At 38.3% G+C, this 20,539-nt stretch overlaps 1 protein-coding gene across 4 annotated transcripts in view; it reads left to right on the top strand.

The window, feature by feature from the left end:
• EPG5 (ectopic P-granules 5 autophagy tethering factor) overlaps nucleotides 1-20,539 on the top strand; it is a 109,179-nt gene that overhangs the window by 80,649 nt on the left and 7,991 nt on the right. For 2 of the 4 annotated variants that reach the window (XM_070630061.1, XM_070630063.1), the window contains exons 34-40: nucleotides 57-129; nucleotides 1,860-1,960; nucleotides 9,385-9,560; nucleotides 11,262-11,447; nucleotides 11,966-12,175; nucleotides 12,931-13,075; nucleotides 19,747-19,989. In XM_070630061.1, coding sequence (XP_070486162.1) covers nucleotides 57-129; nucleotides 1,860-1,960; nucleotides 9,385-9,560; nucleotides 11,262-11,447; nucleotides 11,966-12,175; nucleotides 12,931-13,075; nucleotides 19,747-19,989 — 1,134 coding nt within the window. Of the gene's footprint in view, nucleotides 1-56; nucleotides 130-1,856; nucleotides 1,961-9,384; nucleotides 9,561-11,261; nucleotides 11,448-11,965; nucleotides 12,176-12,930; nucleotides 13,076-19,746; nucleotides 19,990-20,539 lie in introns of all 4 variants that reach the window. The other 2 variants (XM_008540278.2, XM_070630062.1) reach the window with 1 other exon arrangement.

Here is a 20,539-nt window from a genome sequence, read left to right as displayed (position 1 = left end):
AATTGACAAAGGATGAGCTTGTTTCTTGTCTCTATGAGAATTTTGCTTTGTTTTAGTGCTGAGATCGCTGCATTCAGTAATCATTCAGCTCTTTAAACCATGGATCCTGGTTTTAGAGGACAATGAAAGGTAAATAGTTTTTCACATATTCAAATTCTTTTGCAATTTATAAGTTCTGGTCGTGTTTTGGTACCAGTGATGTGTTCACATATTTAATTTTTATTGTAGGGCCATATTTAAATTTAGAAAATACTTCTTTACGAAAGAAACTTAAAATATTTTCTGTTTGTAGAATTATTTAGTTGATCAGGGCTATTATCTTGATATTAATTTTGAAGCAAAAATGGACACTCGTTTTCAGTTTTTCACAGTAAAGAAGTTGAATAAGTTTTGATACTGAATTTCAGAAAAACGGATGTTGCTCTCCTGAATCAGGTTTTGATAATGTAACACTATAAAATATGAGACTAACTTGATTTTATCTAGTACTTTAGTTATTTTTTGGAGCTAAATTGGCTTTCAAATTACTGGATGGTAATTACGCTTTTAACGTGAACTCTGCAATTAAATGAAAGCATCATTTCATAAACATTTGAAACAGGTGTAGAGCTGTCCAAATGCAGTGAGTTGCATTATAAGTCTTTTTTCCCCTGAAAGCATTCAAACAAAAGCTGGGTGAACTTGTCAGGAGTTTTATAAATATTACAACAGTGGTAGATACCATAGTATTTAAGGTGTTTTCATACTATTAATTAATCTGATCCCAGGACTCAGCAAACTTGAATGTCTTGCTCAAGTCCCACAGCCACTGAAGGCCAGAACTGGGACCAGAGGTCATGGCTTTTGACTCACGTGTCAAAACTCTTTGCATTAACCCATGGTGCCTCAAGAACCCATTGAGGAAAACAGAAAAGATTCTGGATCTTCGCTTTTGGTAGAGGGCTATCCTTAAATAATCTGCAAGCTTCAGGATTTGGTAGTGACTATGAGACTGCTGACCGTGACACAGGCTGCCTGTTTATTTCCAGGAAGAGTTAATGGAACTTTATATTAATGGATATTGAACTTTCTGAAACAGATTCAGAAACTACAATTTTCACATAAAGAATTTTTCTTTTGGTTATTTTCTGTCTGTTCATTTTGGGCCATCTTTTTTTTCTTTTTTTTTCCCATAAAGATTGGCACCTGAGATAACAACTGTTGCCAATCTTTCTTCTCCCTGCTTTTTCTCCCCAAATCCCCCCAGTACATAGTTGCATATTTTAGTTGCGCGTCCTTCTAGTTGTGGCATGTGGGACACCACCTCAGTATGGCCTGATGAGCGGTGCCATGTCCGTGTCCAGGATCCGAACCTGTGAAACCCTCGGCTGCGGAAGCGGAGCGTGCGAACTTAACCACTTGTCTACAGGACCAGCCCCCTGGGCCGTCTTTTTGTTACATGAATTTTTTGTCTTTTTTTGTTTTTTTTTTCATGCTTTAGGTACAGAAAATTGTTGAAGCTACCTTATAGTGTATTTCTAAGTCATTTGAAGTGTAACCAAGATACACAAGGGATGGGTTCAAGGGTGTAAATTGGATGTAAAAACATGTTAATTTGATAGTTACTTTAATAACACACTTCTAAAACTTAATTGCATTGGAATAAAGGTTAGGAAGGAAAGTACATAAAATTATATGGTTGATATTATAACTACAATTCACCTCCAGGAATTTATAGCCTTTAAAGGGGTCTAACTATGTCTTAGGGCTCCATAATACAGAGTCTTCTAGAACTTAGGCAATCCCTAGATTCTGGGGCCTAGAGTAAGTTAATCATGGGACTTTCTTTTCTAAGTGTATGTGTCTTTTCTTTCAAGCAGCCAGCGACATTACCCCTGGCTGGAGAGTGATGCTGTGGTGGCCTCAAGCATTGTACAGCTATTCGCTGACTGCATTGACTCTTTGCACAAGGGTTTTAAAGGTAGGAAGAGGTTACATTATGTCTCTGGTTAGTTTTCACTTTTTCTCTAAGTCATCAGTTAATCTTTTGCCTCTGCTCTCCTACTTGATTTCATTTTATTTTAATTGGTAGGCAGTCATCTGTGACCAAAGAAAGATCTCTAATGTCATTATATTTACAGTAAAGTTTGTAACTTCTTAGCTTGTTTTTGAGGTAGCTCCAAATATCATCAGTTATAGAAAATATGCAGCCATTGTTATTTCAAATATTTTAATATTGCAAATATTATCTATCCCCCATGTTGAATCTCATTCTATCTTCTATGACTCTAATTTCTTCTTTATGTTTTATATCTTTTTAAAAATTATTTTATTAGGGTCATGATAGTTTATAACATTGCAAAATTTCAGTTGTACATTATTATTTGTCAGTCACTGTATAAATGTGCCCCTTGATCCCTTATATCCACCCCCTTTCCCCTCTGGTAACCACTAATCTGTTCTCTTTGTCCATGTGTTTGTTTATCTTCCACATATGAGTGAAATCATGTGGTGTTTATCTTTCCCTGTCTGGCTTATTTCGCTAAACATAATACCCTCAAAGTCCATCCATGTTGTTGCAAATGAACAATTTTGTCTTTTATGGCTGAGTAGTATTCCATTGTATACATATGCCACATCTTCTTTATCTATTCGTCAGTCCATGGGCACTTGGGTTGCTTCTACATCTTGGCTATTGTGAATAATGCTGAAGTGAACATAGGGGTGCATAAATCTCTTTGAATTGTTGATTTCAAGTTCTTTGGATAAATACCCAGGAGTGGGATAGCTGGGTCATATGGTATTTCTTTTTTTAAGTTTTTGAGGCATCTCCATACTGTTTTCCATAGTGGCTGCACCAGTTTGCATTCCTCCCATCAGTGTATGAGGCTTCCCTTTTCTCCACAACCTCTCCAACATTTGTTATTTTTTGTCTTGGTTATTATAGCCATTATAACAGGTGTAAGGTGATAGCTCAGTGTAGTTTTGATTTGCATTTCACTAATAATTAGTGATGTTGAACATCTTTTCATGTGCCTGTTGGCCATCTGAATATCTTCTTTGGAAAAATATTAATATTGTCTGCCCATTTTTTGATTGGATGGTTTTTTTTTTCTTTCTGCTTTTTCTCCCCAAATCCCCCCAGTATGTAGTTGCATATTTTGTCTTTTTTAGTTGTGGGTCCTTCCAGTTGTGGCATGTGGGACGCCGCCTCAGCATGGCCTGATGAGTGGTGCCATGTCTGCGCCCAGGATCTGAACCAGTGAAACCCTGGGCCACTGCAGCAGAGCACGCAAACTTAACCATTCGGCCACGGGGCTGGCCCCTGGATTTTTTTTTTTATTGAGTTGTATGAGTCCTTTATATATTTTGGAGATTAACCCTTTGTTGGATATATGATTTGTGAATATTTTCTCCCAGTTGGTGAGTTGTCTTTTTGTTTGTTCCTGATTTCCTTTGCCTTGCAGAGGCTCTTTAGTCAGATGTAGTCCCATTTGTTTATTTTTTCTTTTGTTTCCCTTGCTAAGTAGACATGGTATTTGAAAAGATGCTTCTAGGACCAATGTCAAAGAATGTACTACCTATATTTTCTTCTAGGAGTTTTATGGTTTCACATCTTGCCTTCAAGTCTTTAATCCATTTTGAGTTAATTTTTGTATGTAGCATAAGATAATGGTCTACTTTCATTTTTTTTGCATGTGGCTGTCCAGTTTTCCCATCACCATTTATTGAAGAGACTTTCCTATCTCCATTGTATGTTCTTGGCTCCCTTGTTGAAGATTAGCTGTCCATGATGTGGTTTTATTTCTGGTCTTTCAGTTCTGTTCCATTGATTTGTGTGTCTGTTTTTGTGCCCTTACCATGCTGTTTTGATTACTATAGCTTTGTAGTATATTTTGAAGTCAGGGATTGTGATGCTTCCAATGTTCTTTTTTCACAGGATTGCCTTGACTATTTGAGGTCTTTTGTTGCCCCACATGAATTTTAGGATTCTTTGCTTTATTTCTGTGAAGAATGTCATTGGGATTCTGATTGAGATTGCATTGAATCTGTAGATTGCTTTAGGTAATAGGAACATTTCAACTATGTTTATTCTTCCAATTCATTGCGTGGAATATCTTTCCATTTCTTTATGTTATCATTGATGTCTTTCAATAATGTCTTATAGTTTTCGTTGTATAGGTCTTTTACCTTCTTGGTTAAATTAAATCCTAGATATTTTATTCTTTTTGTTGCGATTATAAATGGGATTGTATTCTTGAGTTCTCTTTCTGGTAGTTCTTTATTAGTGTATAGAAATGCAACTGATTTTTGTAAGTTGATTTTGTACCCTGCCACTTTGCTGTAGTTGTTGATTATTTCTAATAGTTTTCTGGTGGATTCTTTATATGTGGGATCATGTCATCTGCAAACAATTTCACTTCTTCCTTTCCAGTTTGGATACCTTTTATTTCTTTTTCTTACCAAATTACTCTGGTCAAAACGTCCAGTACTATGTTGAATAAGAGTGGTGAGAGTGGGCACCTTGTCTTGTACTTGTTCGGAGAGGGATGGCTTTCATTTCTTCACCATTGAGTATGATGTTAGCTGTGGGTTTGTCATATTTGTCCTTTATCATGTTGAGGTACTTTCCTTCTGTATGCATTTTATTGGGAGTTTTATCATAAATAGATGTTGGATCTTGTCAGATGCTTCTCTGCATTGATTGAGATGATCGTGTGATTTTTTTATTCTTCATTTTGTTAATGTAGTGTATCACGTTGATTGATTTGTGGATGTTGAAGCATCCCTGTGTCCCTGGTATAAATCCCATTTGATGATGGTGTATGATCCTTTTAATGTATTGCTGTGTTGTGTTGCCAATATTTTATTGAAGATTTTTTTTTTTGTGCTTCCAAATGTTTATTATTCCCTGTGAATAACTTATTCTAGTGCATTTGCAGGAATAGGAATTAGGAGGACTTGTTCTGCCCTCTAAGATCATCTTTGTCTTCTTAAAAACTCTAGGACAAACAAATTCCAAAGTTTGAATTTATATTAATTTGTTTTCAATACTTTTCATCCTTAGACTATTTTCATTTTTTTTTTATTCTATTTTAACGTTTTACTTTGTATTTCACAGGTAATAATCTTAAACAGCTTTGCAGTTTAGCTTTGTTTCTTTTTTTTTTTTTTATTAATGTTATGATAGATTACAACCTTGTGAGATTTCAGTTGTACATTTTTGTTAGTCATGTTGTGGGTACACCACTTCCCCCTTTGTGCCCTCCCCCCATCCCCCCTTCTCCCTGGTAACCACCGATCAGATCTCCTTGTCAATATACTAACTTCCACCTATGAGTGGAGTCATATATTTATTGAAGATTTTTGCATCTATGTTCATCAGCAGTATTTTCCTTGTTTGTATTGTCCTTGTCTGTTTTTGGTATCAGGATGATGTGGGCCTCATAAAATGAGTTAGGAAACGTTCTGTCTTCAAGTTTTTGGAATAGTTTGAGAAGGATAGGTATTAAATCTTCTTTGAATGTTTGACGGAATTCTCCAGAGGAGCCATCTGGTCCTGGACTTTTGTTTTTTGGGAGGTTTTTGGTTACTGTTTCAATCTCTTTACTTGTAGTTGGCCTTTTCAGCTTCTCTATTTCTCCTTGATTCAGTTTTGGGATGTTGTTTGAGTCTAAGAATTTATCCATTTCTTCTAGTTTATCCAATTTGTTGGCATGTAGTTTTTTATAGTATTCTTTTATAATCCTTTGTATTTCTGTGGTATCTGTTGTAATTTCTCCTCTTTCATTTCTAATTTTATTTGTTGTTCCTTCTTGCTTTTTTTTAGTGAGTCTGGCTAAGAGTTTGCCAATTTTACTTACCTTCACAAAGAACCAGCTCTTAGTTTCATTGATCCTTTCTCCCGTTTGTTTTGTTTTCTTTTTTGTTTTAAAGGTATGCTTTTTGGTGAGGAAGATTGACTCTGAGCTAACATCTGTGGTCAGTCTTCCTCTTTTTTTTCCTCCCCAAAGCCCCAGTACATAGTTTTATATCTTAGTTAAGTCCTTCTGGTTTTTCTGTGTGGGATGCTGCCATAGTATGGCTTGATGAGCAGTGTGTACATCTGCATCCAGGATCTGAACCTGCGAACCCAGGGCCACTGAATCAGAGCATGCAAACTTAACCACTACACCACCAAGCCAGCCCCTCTACTGTTTTTTTAGTTGCTATTTCATTTATTTCTGCTCTAATTTTTATTATTTCCCACCTCTTCCTGACTTTGGGTTTGGTTTATTCTTCTCTTTCTAGTTCTGTTAGGTTTAGTTTAAGATTACTTAGTTGAGATTTTTCTTGTCTGTTGATTTAGGCCCATATTGCTATGAATTTCTCTCCTAGAACCACTTTTCCTGCATCCTATAAGAGTTGGTATGATGTGTTTTCATTTTCATTGGTCTCCAGGTATTTTTTGATTTCTTCATTGATCCAATGGTTGTTCAGTTGCATGTTATTTAGTGTCCACCTATTTGTCACTTTCCCAGCTTTTTTCTTCTAGTTGATTTCTAGTTTCGTAGCATTGTGGTTGGAAAAGATGCTTAATATGATTTCAGTCACCTTAAATTTATGGAGGCTAACTTTGTTTCCCATCATATGGTCTATCTTTGAGAATGTTCCATGTGCACTTGAGAAGAATGTGTATTCTGCTGTTTTTGCATGGAATGTTCTCTATACATCTATTAAGTCCATCTGACCTAGTGTTTCATTTAAGTCCACTATTTCCTTGCTGACTTTCTATCTGGATGATCTGTCCATTGATGTAAGTGTGGTGTTGAGATCACCTACTATTATTGTGTTGCTGTTAATTTCTCACTTTAGATTTGTTAATAGTTGCTTTATATACTTTGGTGCTCCTGTGTTAGGTGCATGTATATTCATAAGTGCTTTGTCGTCTTGGTGGAGTGTCCCTTTTATCATTATATACTGCCTCTCTTTGTCTTCCCTGCCTTTTTTATCTTGAAGTTTGCTTTGTCTGATATAAGTATGGCAACACCTGCTTTCTTTTGTTTGCCATTAGTTTGGAGTATCATCTTCCATCCCTTCACTCTGAGCCTGTGTTTGTCTTTAGAGCTGAGATGTGTTTCCTGGAGGCAGCATATTATTAGTCTTGTTTTGTAATCCATCCAGCCACTCTGTGTCTTTTGATCGGAGAAATCAATCCACTTAACATTTACAGTGATTATTGATATATGAGCGCTTAATACTGCCATTTTATCTCTTGTTTTCTGGTTGTTCTGTATTCCCTGTTTCTCATCCTATGTATTTCTGATTGCTGTTTCAGTTTGGTGGTTTTCTGTGATGTTTTTCTTAGTTTTCTCTTTATTTATGATTTGTGTCTCTGCTCTGATTTTTTGTTTAGTAGTTACCATGAGGTTTGTATAAAAGATCTTGTAGATGAGATAGTCCATTTTCTGATAGGCTCTTGTCAACCTTAGTCTAAGCAGGTTCCATCCCTTTCCTTTTCCCTGTCTAAGTTACTGTTGTCACAAATTATTCTGTTTTGTGTTGTGAGTTTGTGGTTAAAATGAAGTGTTTATAGTTATTTTTGATGCTTTCCTTCCCTTTATCTTTTATGTTATAATTAAATGTTTGCTAACCTGTTCTGATAGAGAGCTGCAGTTTTCTGATTTTGTCTATTTATTTTCTTGCTCAAGGCTTTGTAAACCTTTGCCTTTTTATTTCACGTATGAGGGCATCCTTGATCATTTCTTATAAGGCAAGTCTAGTGGCTGGGAACTCCCTCAGCTTTCATTTATCTGGGAAAGTTTTTATTTCTCTATTGTTTGTGAAGGATAGTTTTGCTGGATAGAGTATTCTTGGCTGGAAGTGTTTGGCTTTCAGTATTTTGCATATATCATTCCAATTTCTTCTAGTCTGTAAGATTTCTGCTGAGAAATCCACTGAAAGCCTGATAGGGGTTCCTTGGTAGATTATTCTCTTCTGCTTTGCTCCCCTTAGTATATTTTGTTTGTTATTGACTTTTGCCAGTTTTACTATTATGTGCCTTAGGGAAGGTCTTTTTGCATTGATGTAATTAGGAGTTCTATTGGATTCATATCCTTGTAAGTCCAGTTTCTTCCCTGGGTTTGGGAAGTTCTCAGCTGTTATTTCTTTGAACAAGCTCTCCTTTCTGCCTCTGGAATACCTGTAATCCTAATGTTGCATTTCCTAATTGAGTCAGATATTTCTTGAAGAATTTCTTCATTTTTTTAAAAAATCTTAATTCTCTCTCCTCCTCCACCTGAAGCATTTCTCTATCTCTGTCCTCTAAATGATTAATTCTGTCCTCTATAATGTCAAGTTTGTTCTTTATGGTTTCTAGATTGTTTTTTATCTCATTCATTGTCTTCTTCATCTCCAGAGTTTCTGTTTGGTTTTCTTTTAGAGTTTTAATCTCTTTTTTGAAGAATTCCTTTTGCTTATTAATTATATTTGTGAGTTCATGGATCTGTCTTTCTAGGTTTTCTTGTAACTCCTTGAGTTTCTTTATGACACCTATTTTGAATTCTCTGTCATTAGATTGTAAATTTCTGTGACTTCAGGGTTTGTTTCTTGAGATTTGTCATTGTCATCCTGCTCTGGAGTGTTAATGTAGTTCTTTGTGGTGTTTGATGAAGTGATCCTTTGCCAGCGCATAGCGGTAGTATCAGGTTGTAGATTCCACCTGCCACCACTCAGGGGGTGGTGGCAGGAGCTGTGTTTTCTGAAGCCACTGCGTCTGCTGGAAGTTGTGCTGATAGGGCTTGTCTGTGTTTGCCCACTGGCCACAGATGCTTAGGTGGTCACACACGCTCACGTAGGTGCTTTGCTGCAGATCTGATGCCTTGACTGGGGACTGGTGCAGTAGGTACACTATGGCGTGGGGAGGGGCACTTTTCTTTCATGCACAGGTGGGTCCACTCTCCGCTCACAGGCTGCTGCACCTGGTGGGGGTGCTCACACAGTGTCTGAGCTCCGCCACTCGGTATGCAGCATTTCTGCAGGCTGGGCTGCAACTCCATAAGTGAAGCTATTCGTGTGCAGGCCTGCCTGATCTTCCACTTTGCATAGTTGCACACTGGCTGCTGTGAGGATCCGTGACGTAGACTACTGCTGCTGGGGAGGTAGTGGAGATCTGCTCACCTCCTTCCACTGTTTCCCAGGTATCCAGTACCTCCACCTTCAGATGTATGGCTGCATAGATCTCTCAGAAGTCCTGTTGTGCTTTGTAGGGAATTGTCTCTTGGTTAATGGATGTCTGATTGGTTGTAGCTTACTGGAGAGAGACTAAGGGAATGGCTCATTCTGCCATGATGCTGATGTCACTTTCTCTGTTTTTATTAAGATAAACCAAAAGGTCTTTGGCTGTATTTTCTTTTTCGATTTTAGATAAGCTGTTGCCAGGTGATGAAGGAGCCCTTCGGTTACACCTGATGCATTATTCTGAAGCATGTACAGCACCCAAAATGCCAGAGTTCATTCTGTACGCTTTTCATAGTGCCTATCGGAAACTCCCATGGAGGGACCTGCACCCTGACCAGAAGCTCATGGAGGCCTTCTTCAAAGTGAGTCCTTCCCTCTCCATGTCACAGCTGGGCTTCTGAGGAGCAGCCTGTTCACTGTGGTTTTTAGGCACAGTTGCTGTGTGTGCCAAAGTGGACTGTGCCTGCATTCTGGATTGCCCAAATGGAGCTTGTGTAAAGCAGCATTCCATGGAAATCGTTTCGTTGTGTTAGTAGATAGCTGGAAAACATTTACAGGATCATTTTTAAAACCCAGAGAAAGATTTTATCTGTAATGTGGCAGTTGTCCCCTAGACTTTAGTAATACTGCCAGGTGAGTTCATGTTTAATGACCATCATGTTCAATCTTGGTATTTCTGTATATGCAAGTTTTTCTAGGACAGTATCATTAGAAATGCTTATTGTTAAACATTCTTTTAAAGCAAAATGTAAATTGGTACTCAAGCTGTTACTTTCTTTAACCAGTTATGCAAGGGAGTAATTACATTGTAGGAGGTAGAAGTGCATTGTAACAACCAATGATGCATCATCATCATAAAGACCTGAAATGACCTGGATTAAGTGCCAGTAAGTGTGTGCGGGTCTTTGCCATAGAAACAATTGTTGCAAAAAACAGGCACAGCTGTGTCACTTACATACCAGTCAGGCATTTTTGTTCCTATTAAGTTCCTATTTTAAAAATCCCTTCATGATCTTGTCTTAGCTTTTTACAATTATTTCAGTTTATTTGTTCATAGTTACCAGTTCATTAGTGTTTACTCTTAACTTCATGTCACATTTATTATTGAGACACTTTAAGTACTTTAATTACTGCAACTGCACAGTTATTTATGACAATTAGTAAAGTTTACTGTGGTCTTTCAGTGCAAATGGAGACCCCACCCAGTGCTGCTCTTGTCCTCCACTTCCCTGTAGCTGAGATGTAAGGAAAACTGAAGACAGGTGTCTTGCAGAAATACAAGATTAAGAATGATTTTATAGCTGGGTTTAGTATATGAGACAGACACTAAGTAGAAGTTCATCACCATTATGAACATGGAAGCAAAGGTCTGTTTAAAGAGCAGTGAGAGAGCATTTAAGTGAGAGGGCAGCCTTAGCGATCTGATAGATTCAATAGTAGAATGGTCTTTAAAGGGATGCTGTCGACTCTCTGTGTCTCTAGGAGTTTTAGTCTAACGATAGATGACCCTGACCTGCCCAGAAGCTGGGAACCTTTCCGTTCTTTGTGTCTCGTTAGCATAATAAGGTATATTTTTTGAAAGGATTGAGAGTGAGCATAGAGAACAGATTATGAAGGAGGTTGAAGAATCATTTTCCACAAGGGTAAGAAATAAGTAGTAAGCATGATATAATGATGGTAGTAATGGGAGGACGTGAATCATGACCAAGTTCCATTTGTGATTTTATAAATGGAGTAGAGTTGAGTACTGGTGACTAACCGTGGCAGGGATTCGCCACCCTGGGGGAGCTAGGGAAGGTCGTTCCCCTCCTGTTAAGAATTAGTGGAATAAATAATTAATTCCAAACAAGCTGAAAAATGTGCACATACACTGAGTATGGAAGGAAAGATACTAGAAATGTTAAGTCTAAATCTCTAGGCGGTAGGATTATGGGTGATTTTTATAATTTGGGAAAGAAGTATTGTTTTTTAAAATATAATTTTGTAAACATGGTTTTATATACATTTTCAAGATATATAGACAGCTTAAAGCAAAGCACTCATTTTAATTTGTTTCCTTTGAGGTGGAACGAGGAAGCCCCAAGAGCTGCTTCTTGTTTTTGGGGTCTGTGCTCTGTGAAGTCAACTGGGTCAGTGTGCTCTCTGATGCCTGGAGTCCCAGTCCCCACCCGGAGACTCGGAGCATGATTGTCTGCCTCCTTTTCATGATGATTTTATTGGCAAAGGAAGATCAACTGGTAGATCAAACAGTAAGTTTGGAGAGCCTGGGGTGGAGACTTGGCAAGGCCCCCTAATCCTCACGCTCCATGAAGTTGTAGTTTTTCAGTTGTTTCCTTAATACCTCTATCAGTGTGAACATATGCTTGGCGTATGAGACGTGCCTTCACCTGGGCCCCCAATTTTCTTGGATAGTTCTTAATCAAACCTAGATTATGGAAACCATACTGAGTTAGAATATAAAAATCAAATTTTATTTTACATCTCATTAATTGCTAGATCAGACAGTTGCTTTGAAAATTGAGTTCTGAATACTTAGGAATCTTAACGTTAATGTGTTTTTGCCAAGACTTTGCTTATTACTTTCACTAATACTCAGTGCTAGTACATTAGTACACAAGTCCTAGTAGAGTAGATACTTCCTTGCCATCTTAACTGTTCTATGCTTATCATAGGTCATCTTAATGGTCACTCCATAGACTAGGTAGAGACATGTATTTCTGGGGAAATGGGATCTCTGGAACTAAAGGAATATGTATTTCATTTTTAGGATTCACCTCTACTTAGTCTCCTTGGACAGACAAGCTCACTTTCATGGCATCTTGTGGATACTGTCTCATACCAGAGTGTGCTAGGTTATTTCAGCAGCCATTACCAGCCATCCATCATCCTGGCAAAGGAACCTTCTGCTGAATTAGTTGTGAAGCTCCTGAAAGTGTCTGCAGGACTTTGCATTCCTACTGACAGCCAGAAACATCTTGTAAGTTGAGTGGAAGCTTTAAAAGGCAGAGAGTAACTCCAGGACTGGTAGTAGCATAAGTGCTACTGAGGACAGTCTCGAACTCTGTGACAGCTCAGTAGAAAAAGTTGGAGGATGCATATCATGTGTACTCATATTTTGGCCTCTCAAATCTTTTAGTTTTATGTATGTCTTTTGGTAAACCATTTCTTACTAGTAGTATCACATGCTAACTAACAAGAGGGCAACAGGATCGAGGGCTGGCAGGGGGCAGTTGGTTTAGCGTCTCAATGTCATTGGCAGCAGAGTGGCAGGGAAATTATGAGGATGAGTTTGCGATCTGACAAACTCATCTCCCCAGCTACTGCCATTCTGACCTCAGTTTTCTCGTCTGAGTTGGAAATGATGATGATGATGATGAGGATGAGTTGGCCTCAAAGTGTTATTGTGGGGATTAAATTAGGTAAAGAACATAAAAGTTTTGGGGAAAGTTCCTGGCAAGTAATTAATCTGTAGTTAATGTTCTTATTAATATAGTTAAGAAGGAAGAGTGTTGTACTGGCATTTGGGAGTATGTGGGTTCTAGTCTGTGTTACCACAGATTTGCATATCCCTAGACACAGGCCCTTAGTTAGACACACCTGTCTTTGTGTGGCTTCCTCCTCTGTCCTCTCCACTCCCAACTGGAGCGGTCAATGTGGAGCCATGCTCTCAGGGAATGCTCAGTTAACACTGCTTGCACGGATTCATTTGAAGGATCCTTTTTTTATTGTCAGGATGCAGTTCCAAAATGCCGAGCCTTCACTCATCAGATGGTTCAATTCCTCAGCTCCCTGGAACAAAATGGAAAAATCACCTTAGCAGTCCTGGAACAGGAAATGTCTAAGCTCTTGGATGATATCATTGTCTTTGACCCGCCTGGTAAGTGACCACGGGGAAGTCACGTGTTCGTTCAGTAAATGAATCCCTGCTGTGTAAGGCCTTGTGAGACCAGGAGGATGGTCAGGACGCTCTCATTCCTGTTTCTAGAGAAGCAGTGGTCAGAGAGGTGACTGGATCCTAGGGACACTGTGTCATCTCAGCACTGGGGGAAGCATGGACATTAAGAACTTGAGTAGGGGTGGACACTGTCACTTGCTGGTGTGAGGGTAACTGGACGGGGGGATAAGTTAGGTGACTGGCTGTGATGATTAGACGTCACTGGAGACCCAGGAAGCAGCATTCCTAGGTGTTTGGCTTTCACTGGGAGGTCTCTTCATAATCACCTTGTGTAGGCTCGTAGAAAACTTTGTGTGGAGAGCTCCTGCTCCCAGCAGTTTGGTGGACTGAACATCCTGACTGCCTCTCCTGCTGAAAACAAGAATGCTGGATAAAATGTTTCTAAGAAACCAAAAATTAAACTTTATCAACAAGGTGGCAGAAGAGCTCAGAGGTCAGAACTAAGTGAAAGAGGAACCCATGAAGGCAGATGGACTATTGAGGCTGGCTTTCACCTTGAAGGGTTTTACTGAACCTTCTTAGGTTAGGGGGAGGCAGTAAAGCCCAGGCCTGCCTAAGGTGGGAGCCTAAAAGGAGATCCCATGTGTAACCCCACAGGATGGCATCTTCAGTGTAACGCAAGCTAGAAATAAACCCGGCCCTGGGAGAGGAAAGCAAAGACAGTATCTGTTTGACCTTGCTCTTGGGTCAAATGTCTATGTGATGGGGAGAAAAGATACCTCTTTTGAAAATGTGAGTTTAAAGCAAGAATTCATACTACCTAAATTGTCTAAAAAAAAACCCCTCAACCTGAGAGTTTATTTTTCATTTAATTAATTAATTTTTTTGGTGAGGAAGATTGTCCCTGAGCTAACATCTATTGCCTATCTTCCTCTTTTTGCTTGAGGAAGATTGTCGCTGATGTAACCTCTATGCCAGTCTTCCTCTATTTTGTATGTGGGACACTGCCACAGTGTGGCCTGATGAGCAGTGTGTAGGTCCGCATCTGGGATCTGAACCCATGAACCCTGGGCTGCTGAAATGGAGTGTGTGAACTTAACCACTATGCCACTGGGCTGGCCCTTCAACCTGAGAGTTTAAAGTAATTTTCAGTTGCCAGTGCCACCAGATGCCTGGCAGAAAGCAACCACAGAGCCCCTTTGGAGGAACTCGTCTTCAACTGAGGCCTCAGAGTTCCAAGGAATATGAATTCACAGTAAAAAAGAAAAAAAAAAAGTCGTAAAACACACAGGGAAAGGGGCTGGCCTGGTGGTGCAGAGGTTAGGTTTGCACGTTCCGCTTCAGCAGCCCGGGGTTTGTCGGTTTGGATCCTGGGTGCACACCTACACACCGCTTGTCAAGCCATGCTGTGACAGGAGTCCTACATATAAAGTAGAGGAAGATGAGCACAGATGTTAGCTCAGGGCCAGTCTTCCTCAGCAAAATGAGGAGGATTGGTGGTAGATGTTAGCTCAGGGCTAATCTTCCTCAAAAAAACACAAACAAACACAGGGAAACAGGGCACCACAGTCAAGTCAGCAGAGAACAACAGTCAGCAGTCAGACATGTAAAGACTTCAGATAGTGAAATAATTAGCACAGTAAACAAAAAAATATTTTTAATATATTTGATGGAATAAGAGAGGAGCAAGGGATTATAGAAATATGCAGATTTGAGAGAGAATCAGATATTCTAGAAGTGAAAAATATAAAAATTGTAATTAAAGTTTAATAGGTAAGTTGCAGAAGGGCAGGAGATATAGAACACGGGAGAGGCAATAGCTGAAGAGAGAGTGAGGCTGTCTGGTGACAAAGAAAAGAACTTTATATACAGGAAGGAAAGACATTACCTACAAAGGAACAACGTTTACCCTGATAGCCAACTTCTCAGTAACAACAAAGGAAGTGGTAAGACAGCGGGACAACTTCTGTTTGCTGTGAGGACATGACTTATAACTTGGAATTGTAAACTGGCAAAAATTCTTTAAGGATGAGGGTGAAATAAAGATATTTTCATTGAATGCTGAGAGTGTCTGATTTAGTAGACATCTCTAAAGGAAATACTAAAGCACGTTCTTTAGGTAGAAGTAGGGTGATCACAGGTAAAAGGTTTGAATTACAAGAAGGAAAAATAAGCAGGGAAGGTGGTGTAAATAGAAACAAAAACTGGCTATATGAAACTACAATGGTCGTGCATTTAGGGGTGTAAAAAGCAAAAGCCAAAATTAAATTATGTGACCACAGTATATATAAGTTAGGAAGGAGGTTGAATTAAAGGCATTCTAAGGTTGTAGTGTTTGAAGGGTCAAGAAATTTATTAAATTTCTACTTTGATAAAATATGAATGTTAAAAATTCTAAGAAATTCACCAAAAGCATAGAAATAAAATGTATAATTTCCAAATTATTAGAGGGAGATCAAAAGCAAAAGCAATGGCCAAAATGTATTTAATCCAAAGAAGGCAAGAAAAGAAGCATGGAGAAGGTGAGAAAAACAACCAAAATAAAATGGTAAATTTTAAATATATCAGTAAATGTAAAAGGACCGATACTCCAGTTAAAACACAAAAATTGTCAGACTGGACTAATAATCAACAACATCCAGCTTTACGCTCTTGTAAAAGAAGTACGTCTAAAGCGTGGGGTATAGATAGCATTCAGTAAGGCAATCCTTAGGAAAATATTAAATAGAAAGCTGGCGTAGATGTATTATTAACATTAGACAGATAAGACCATAAGGCAGAAAGAGTTACAGAGCCACATGATCTCTAGTGTGTTTTCCTGCCTTGAAGTAGCATGAGAAAAAAGAACAAAAAAGAAAGAAGCATTAGTAGAGATAAAGAGAGTCATTGAAAATTGATAAAAGCTTCAGTTCACTAGGAATATATAATAATTCTAAACTTATTTGTACCTAATAACAGTAGCAAATGTGTTAAGTGGAACTTGACAAAACTAGGAAGAGAAATGTCAAATTCACTCAAAATGAGAGATTTTGACACACGTCTGTCTCACAGTATTTGATCAAATAGACAGAAAATCAGTAAGGCTATAGGAAGTCTGAATAGCACAGCTGGTGTGATGGGGATGTAGAGAATGATGTGCCCTGCAAATGCAGAATGCGTACTGTATTAGTCTCACTGTATTAGTCAAGAAACGTGACCCCTTATTAGACTTAAAGTAAGTCTCAACTAATCCCAGAGGACTGGTATCAAACAGACCACATATTCTAACCACAGAACTTAGAAATCAGCAACAAAATATAATGGAGGAAGGGGGGAACTATGCATTGAAAATTAAGAAGCAAACCTTTAAATAACTGACGACCAAAGGAACAATCATGACAGAAATTTGAAATATTTAGAACTGGATAAAAAACAGAATGCATCTAAACTTGTGGGATGCAGCTAAATTGGGACTTAATTTCATGGCCTTAAATGCTTATGTTAAAATTTTATAAAACAGAAAGTTAATAAAGTAAGAATCCACCTTAAGAAGTTATAAAAAGAACAACAAAATACAACCAAAGACTGTAGAAGGAAGGAAATAATAATAGAAGATAAATAGGAAGAGACTAAGGATGAAAAACAGTGACACTGGTAAATGTGTAGGTAAATCTAAGTGAAATCTTGATGAATTTAGATTCATAATGAATCTTTGTGAGTTTAGATTCACAGTGAAAACGACTAAATGAAACAGCAGTAGGAGTAAGGTCTTACTGGGTTGTGGCAACAGTAGGGAGGGCACCAGGGGTGAGAATGTTTCACAGCCTTTGCATTGTCTGCGAGCCAGCTAACATCAGACTGAAAAGTCAGGAATGCATGCTGTAATTTGTAAGACAGCCACTATAAGAATATTAAAAGAGTGTTTAACCTCCAAACTAAAAAAGAGAAAAAGTAGAATAATAAGAAATAATCCAAAAGAGATAAAACAGAGAAAAAAGAATGTAGAGTAGGAGGAATAAACAGAAAGCATATTTCAAGATAGTAGATTTAGACCCAATTACATCAGTAATTACATTAAATATGAATGACTAAAATTATCACATTGGATAACATAAGGAAGAAAAAAACGCTGTAGAAGAAAACAAACAAGACCCTTGATTTGACATTCTACAAAAAAGAATATCTAAATGGCCAATATACATATGAAAACATGCTAAGCCTTGTTAATAATCAGAGAAATGCAAATTACAACCTTAGTGATATACTCTGACACATCCATCAGAATGGCTAAAATTAAAAAGGTTTCAATACCAAGTGTTGGCAAGGATGTGGATCAGTGTAACTTTCATTTAGTGCTGATCATAGAGTAAACTCCTACAACTAGTTTTAAAAGTTTGGTGTCGTCTATTAGTTTACATATCCCATGACCCAGAATTCTACTCCTTGGTATATACCAAAAGAAATGTATGCACTGTGCCCTGGGAAACATGAACAATGTCTGTAGCTGTGCATCTGAGGGGGTGCAAAACAGAAACAGCCCATATGTTCAGTAGAAGGGATGATAATATATATCATTGTATATTCATATAATGGAATGCTCTAAAGCAGTGAAAATCTGCAACAACATGGATGAATTCACAAACATTTTTGTGTTTATTTAAATACTGTTTGAAAATAGACAACCGTAATATTTATGGCAGTATAGTAATGAAAGCTCATGTGGCTTTTTGAGTTGGTTGGAATTGGTGAACAGGAAATCAGTAGAAATTTCTCAAACATTTCTGCGACATAGATTTATCATAGAGGGCATATAATATGGTAATTAAAAAAAAGATTCTTGAACCAAACTGCCTGGCTTCACATTTGCTAGCTGTATGACCTTGAACAAGTTGTATAACCTCATCTGTAATGTGGAGATGATAATCGTACCTGTTTCATATGGATATTGTAAGTATGGAATGAGATAATGCACCTAGAGTTTTAGTATTGGCTTTGCAAGTCAGCAACACCTAGTGAATGTTAAAGGAAAAACAGAAAGAAAAGTTAGCAAGCAATACTGGAGAAACTGTTTTAGAGTTGGTCATATATGATTGGGCCATGAAGGTTGGATAATAATAGCTGGCCAGGCAAAGGAGATAAGGGTGTTCTAGAACGATCTTAATCAGAAGAGTGATGGGAACAGATCTGGTTTTTAAGAAAACATTTGTTGGCTGTGTGGGTGATGAATAGGGAGGGGAGAGGCTTGGATCTATTAGAAGGGTGACTGCAGTCACTTTTTTGTTCCTATGAGTCATAATTAAAATAGAAATTTTAAAATAAAAATTGCTAAGCAGCTGAAATTCAGAGATAAAGCCTTTATTACCAAGAATATTTATACCCATAGAAATATGAGGAAAAAATATATATTCACACACATATACTGTTATTGTCTTTCTCAAACTTTTTTTTGAAGTCCTTATTTGATAATTAGTAGGTCTTGTAGTAAGTAACGTTAGGTTAAGGTTTATACAACACTGTGCAAGTGGGTGAATTTGGTTTGATGGTTGTGATGAGTAAGACTTCCCTACATAAATAGTGAAGCCTCGTGGTGAAAAAGCCACAATTCTGTTCCATTAAAGAAAATGTACCCAACTCAAGGGAAGCTGGAAACAGTTGGCAAGAGTTATGCCTGCTGATTAGTTTTTTCCATACTTTCTCAGTGAAATGTATTTTCTATTTTTGGATGTGACGAAGGAATCTACCTCAGTAACCTCCTCATTTGCAGTTCTCTTGTAAAATGAATTTGCTCTTTTTTTGTTCTATTTATTCTCTTTTCGCCTCTTAATTTTTTTTGTTTTTTATTTATTTACTTTTGAGGAAGATTAGCTCTGAGCTAACATCTGCCGCCAGTCCTCCTCTTTTTTGCTGAGGAAGGTTGGCCCTGAGCTAACATCCGTCCCCATCTTCCTCTGTTTTATATGTGAGATGCCTGCCACAGCATGGCTTGATATGCGGTGTGTAGTCCGCACCCGGGATCCGAACCGGTGAACCTCAGGCACTGAAGCAGACCGTGCAGATTTAACCGTTGTGCCATGGGGCTGGCCCCTTACCTCTTAATTTCTTTGAAAGACACATTTATATTACCAGTCTGTCCATTTTTCTTATTTAAAAAACAAAGAAAGAGCTGCTGGTAAGAGCCTTTAGTAAGGTTTTTCCTTTCCTTACTTTTCTATTTAGTTTTAAGTAATAGCCTTTATTCCTTGTAAATCACTCTAGAATTATCAGCAACTTTGGCTGTGGTAGGAGTGGAGGTACTGTTTCTAAGACTGATAGATCTATGTATTTGGTTTTCCAAATAGCAAAGTTTGGAAAATCAGGACTAATTAAGCATATTCTGGTGAAAAGTTACTCTCACACACCAGCTTGATATGTCTATTTTTAAAGTATTCCTCAGCCACACTCTGTAACCAAGGATCTTGCAGTAGTTCCTCCTTTGCTCTTACAAAGTACTTATGTGCCACATCCTATCCTTAAAAGCTAAACACCATCTAGTTCTCCTGCTCCCTTGAAATCAGCCTCTAGAATTGTAAAATCCGTCTGGAGAGCAGCTCGACTGAAGCACTGTCATTCCCTTGATCACGTTCGTATTGCCTCCCAGCAGCCTTTCACGGGTGTGTGTCTATGTTCCCCTTCAGACATGGACAGCCAGACCCGCCACATGGCCCTCAGCAGCCTCTTTATGGAAGTCCTAATGATGATGAACAATGCGACTATTCCAACCGCAGAGTTCCTCCGGGGCAGTATCCGGACCTGGATTGGGCAGAAAGTGCACGGGCTGGTGGTGCTGCCCCTTTTAACAGCAGCCTGCCAGAGCCTGGCTTCCGTCCGCCACATGGCTGAGACCACGGAAGCCTGCATCACTGCCTACTTCAAAGAAGGTAAGAGAACGGTCATCTCAGGCTCTCATTAGGTCGGTGTCTTCCAGGGAAGATCAAAGCTATGTCTGAAGGAGACACCTTTCCAGAGCCTTCCCAGTGGGGAATTGTACCACTCTAATTTCTCTGTGTATGTTATTGATGTTTTGGAATCTGTGTTTTCTTTTTTGTAGAGATCTGCAGTTAGCATGAGAACCTACGGCCCATGTCTGTTGGTACAATCATGTTTCAAAGGAGGGCACCTCTCATTCATTTTACATTGGTTTTAGAGTGTCACACCAACCCTTTTATGATAGGCAAGCCACAGGCCTAGGCATAGTCCTCAAAACAAATTCTGTAAGCCAGAATCTATATAATAATGACCCACTATATTAATTTTCCCTATTTTATCACTTGTTAAAATGAATTTCATAGAAGTCTTTGTATTGCTTTTGGTCACATCTTTTAAACTATTATGAAGAAGTATCCTTGCCTCCTTCCCCTTTCCTCTTGTTTTTCTTATTCCCTACCTCTAAACTCTCAGATTCTGGAAACAGCCCAATCTGGGTAAGAC

This window comes from Equus przewalskii, chromosome 7, assembly GCF_037783145.1.
Source record: "Equus przewalskii isolate Varuska chromosome 7, EquPr2, whole genome shotgun sequence".
NCBI lineage: Eukaryota > Metazoa > Chordata > Mammalia > Perissodactyla > Equidae > Equus > Equus przewalskii.
Note: the sequence above shows the minus strand (reverse complement) of the source record. Positions and strands in the feature narration are given on the sequence as shown.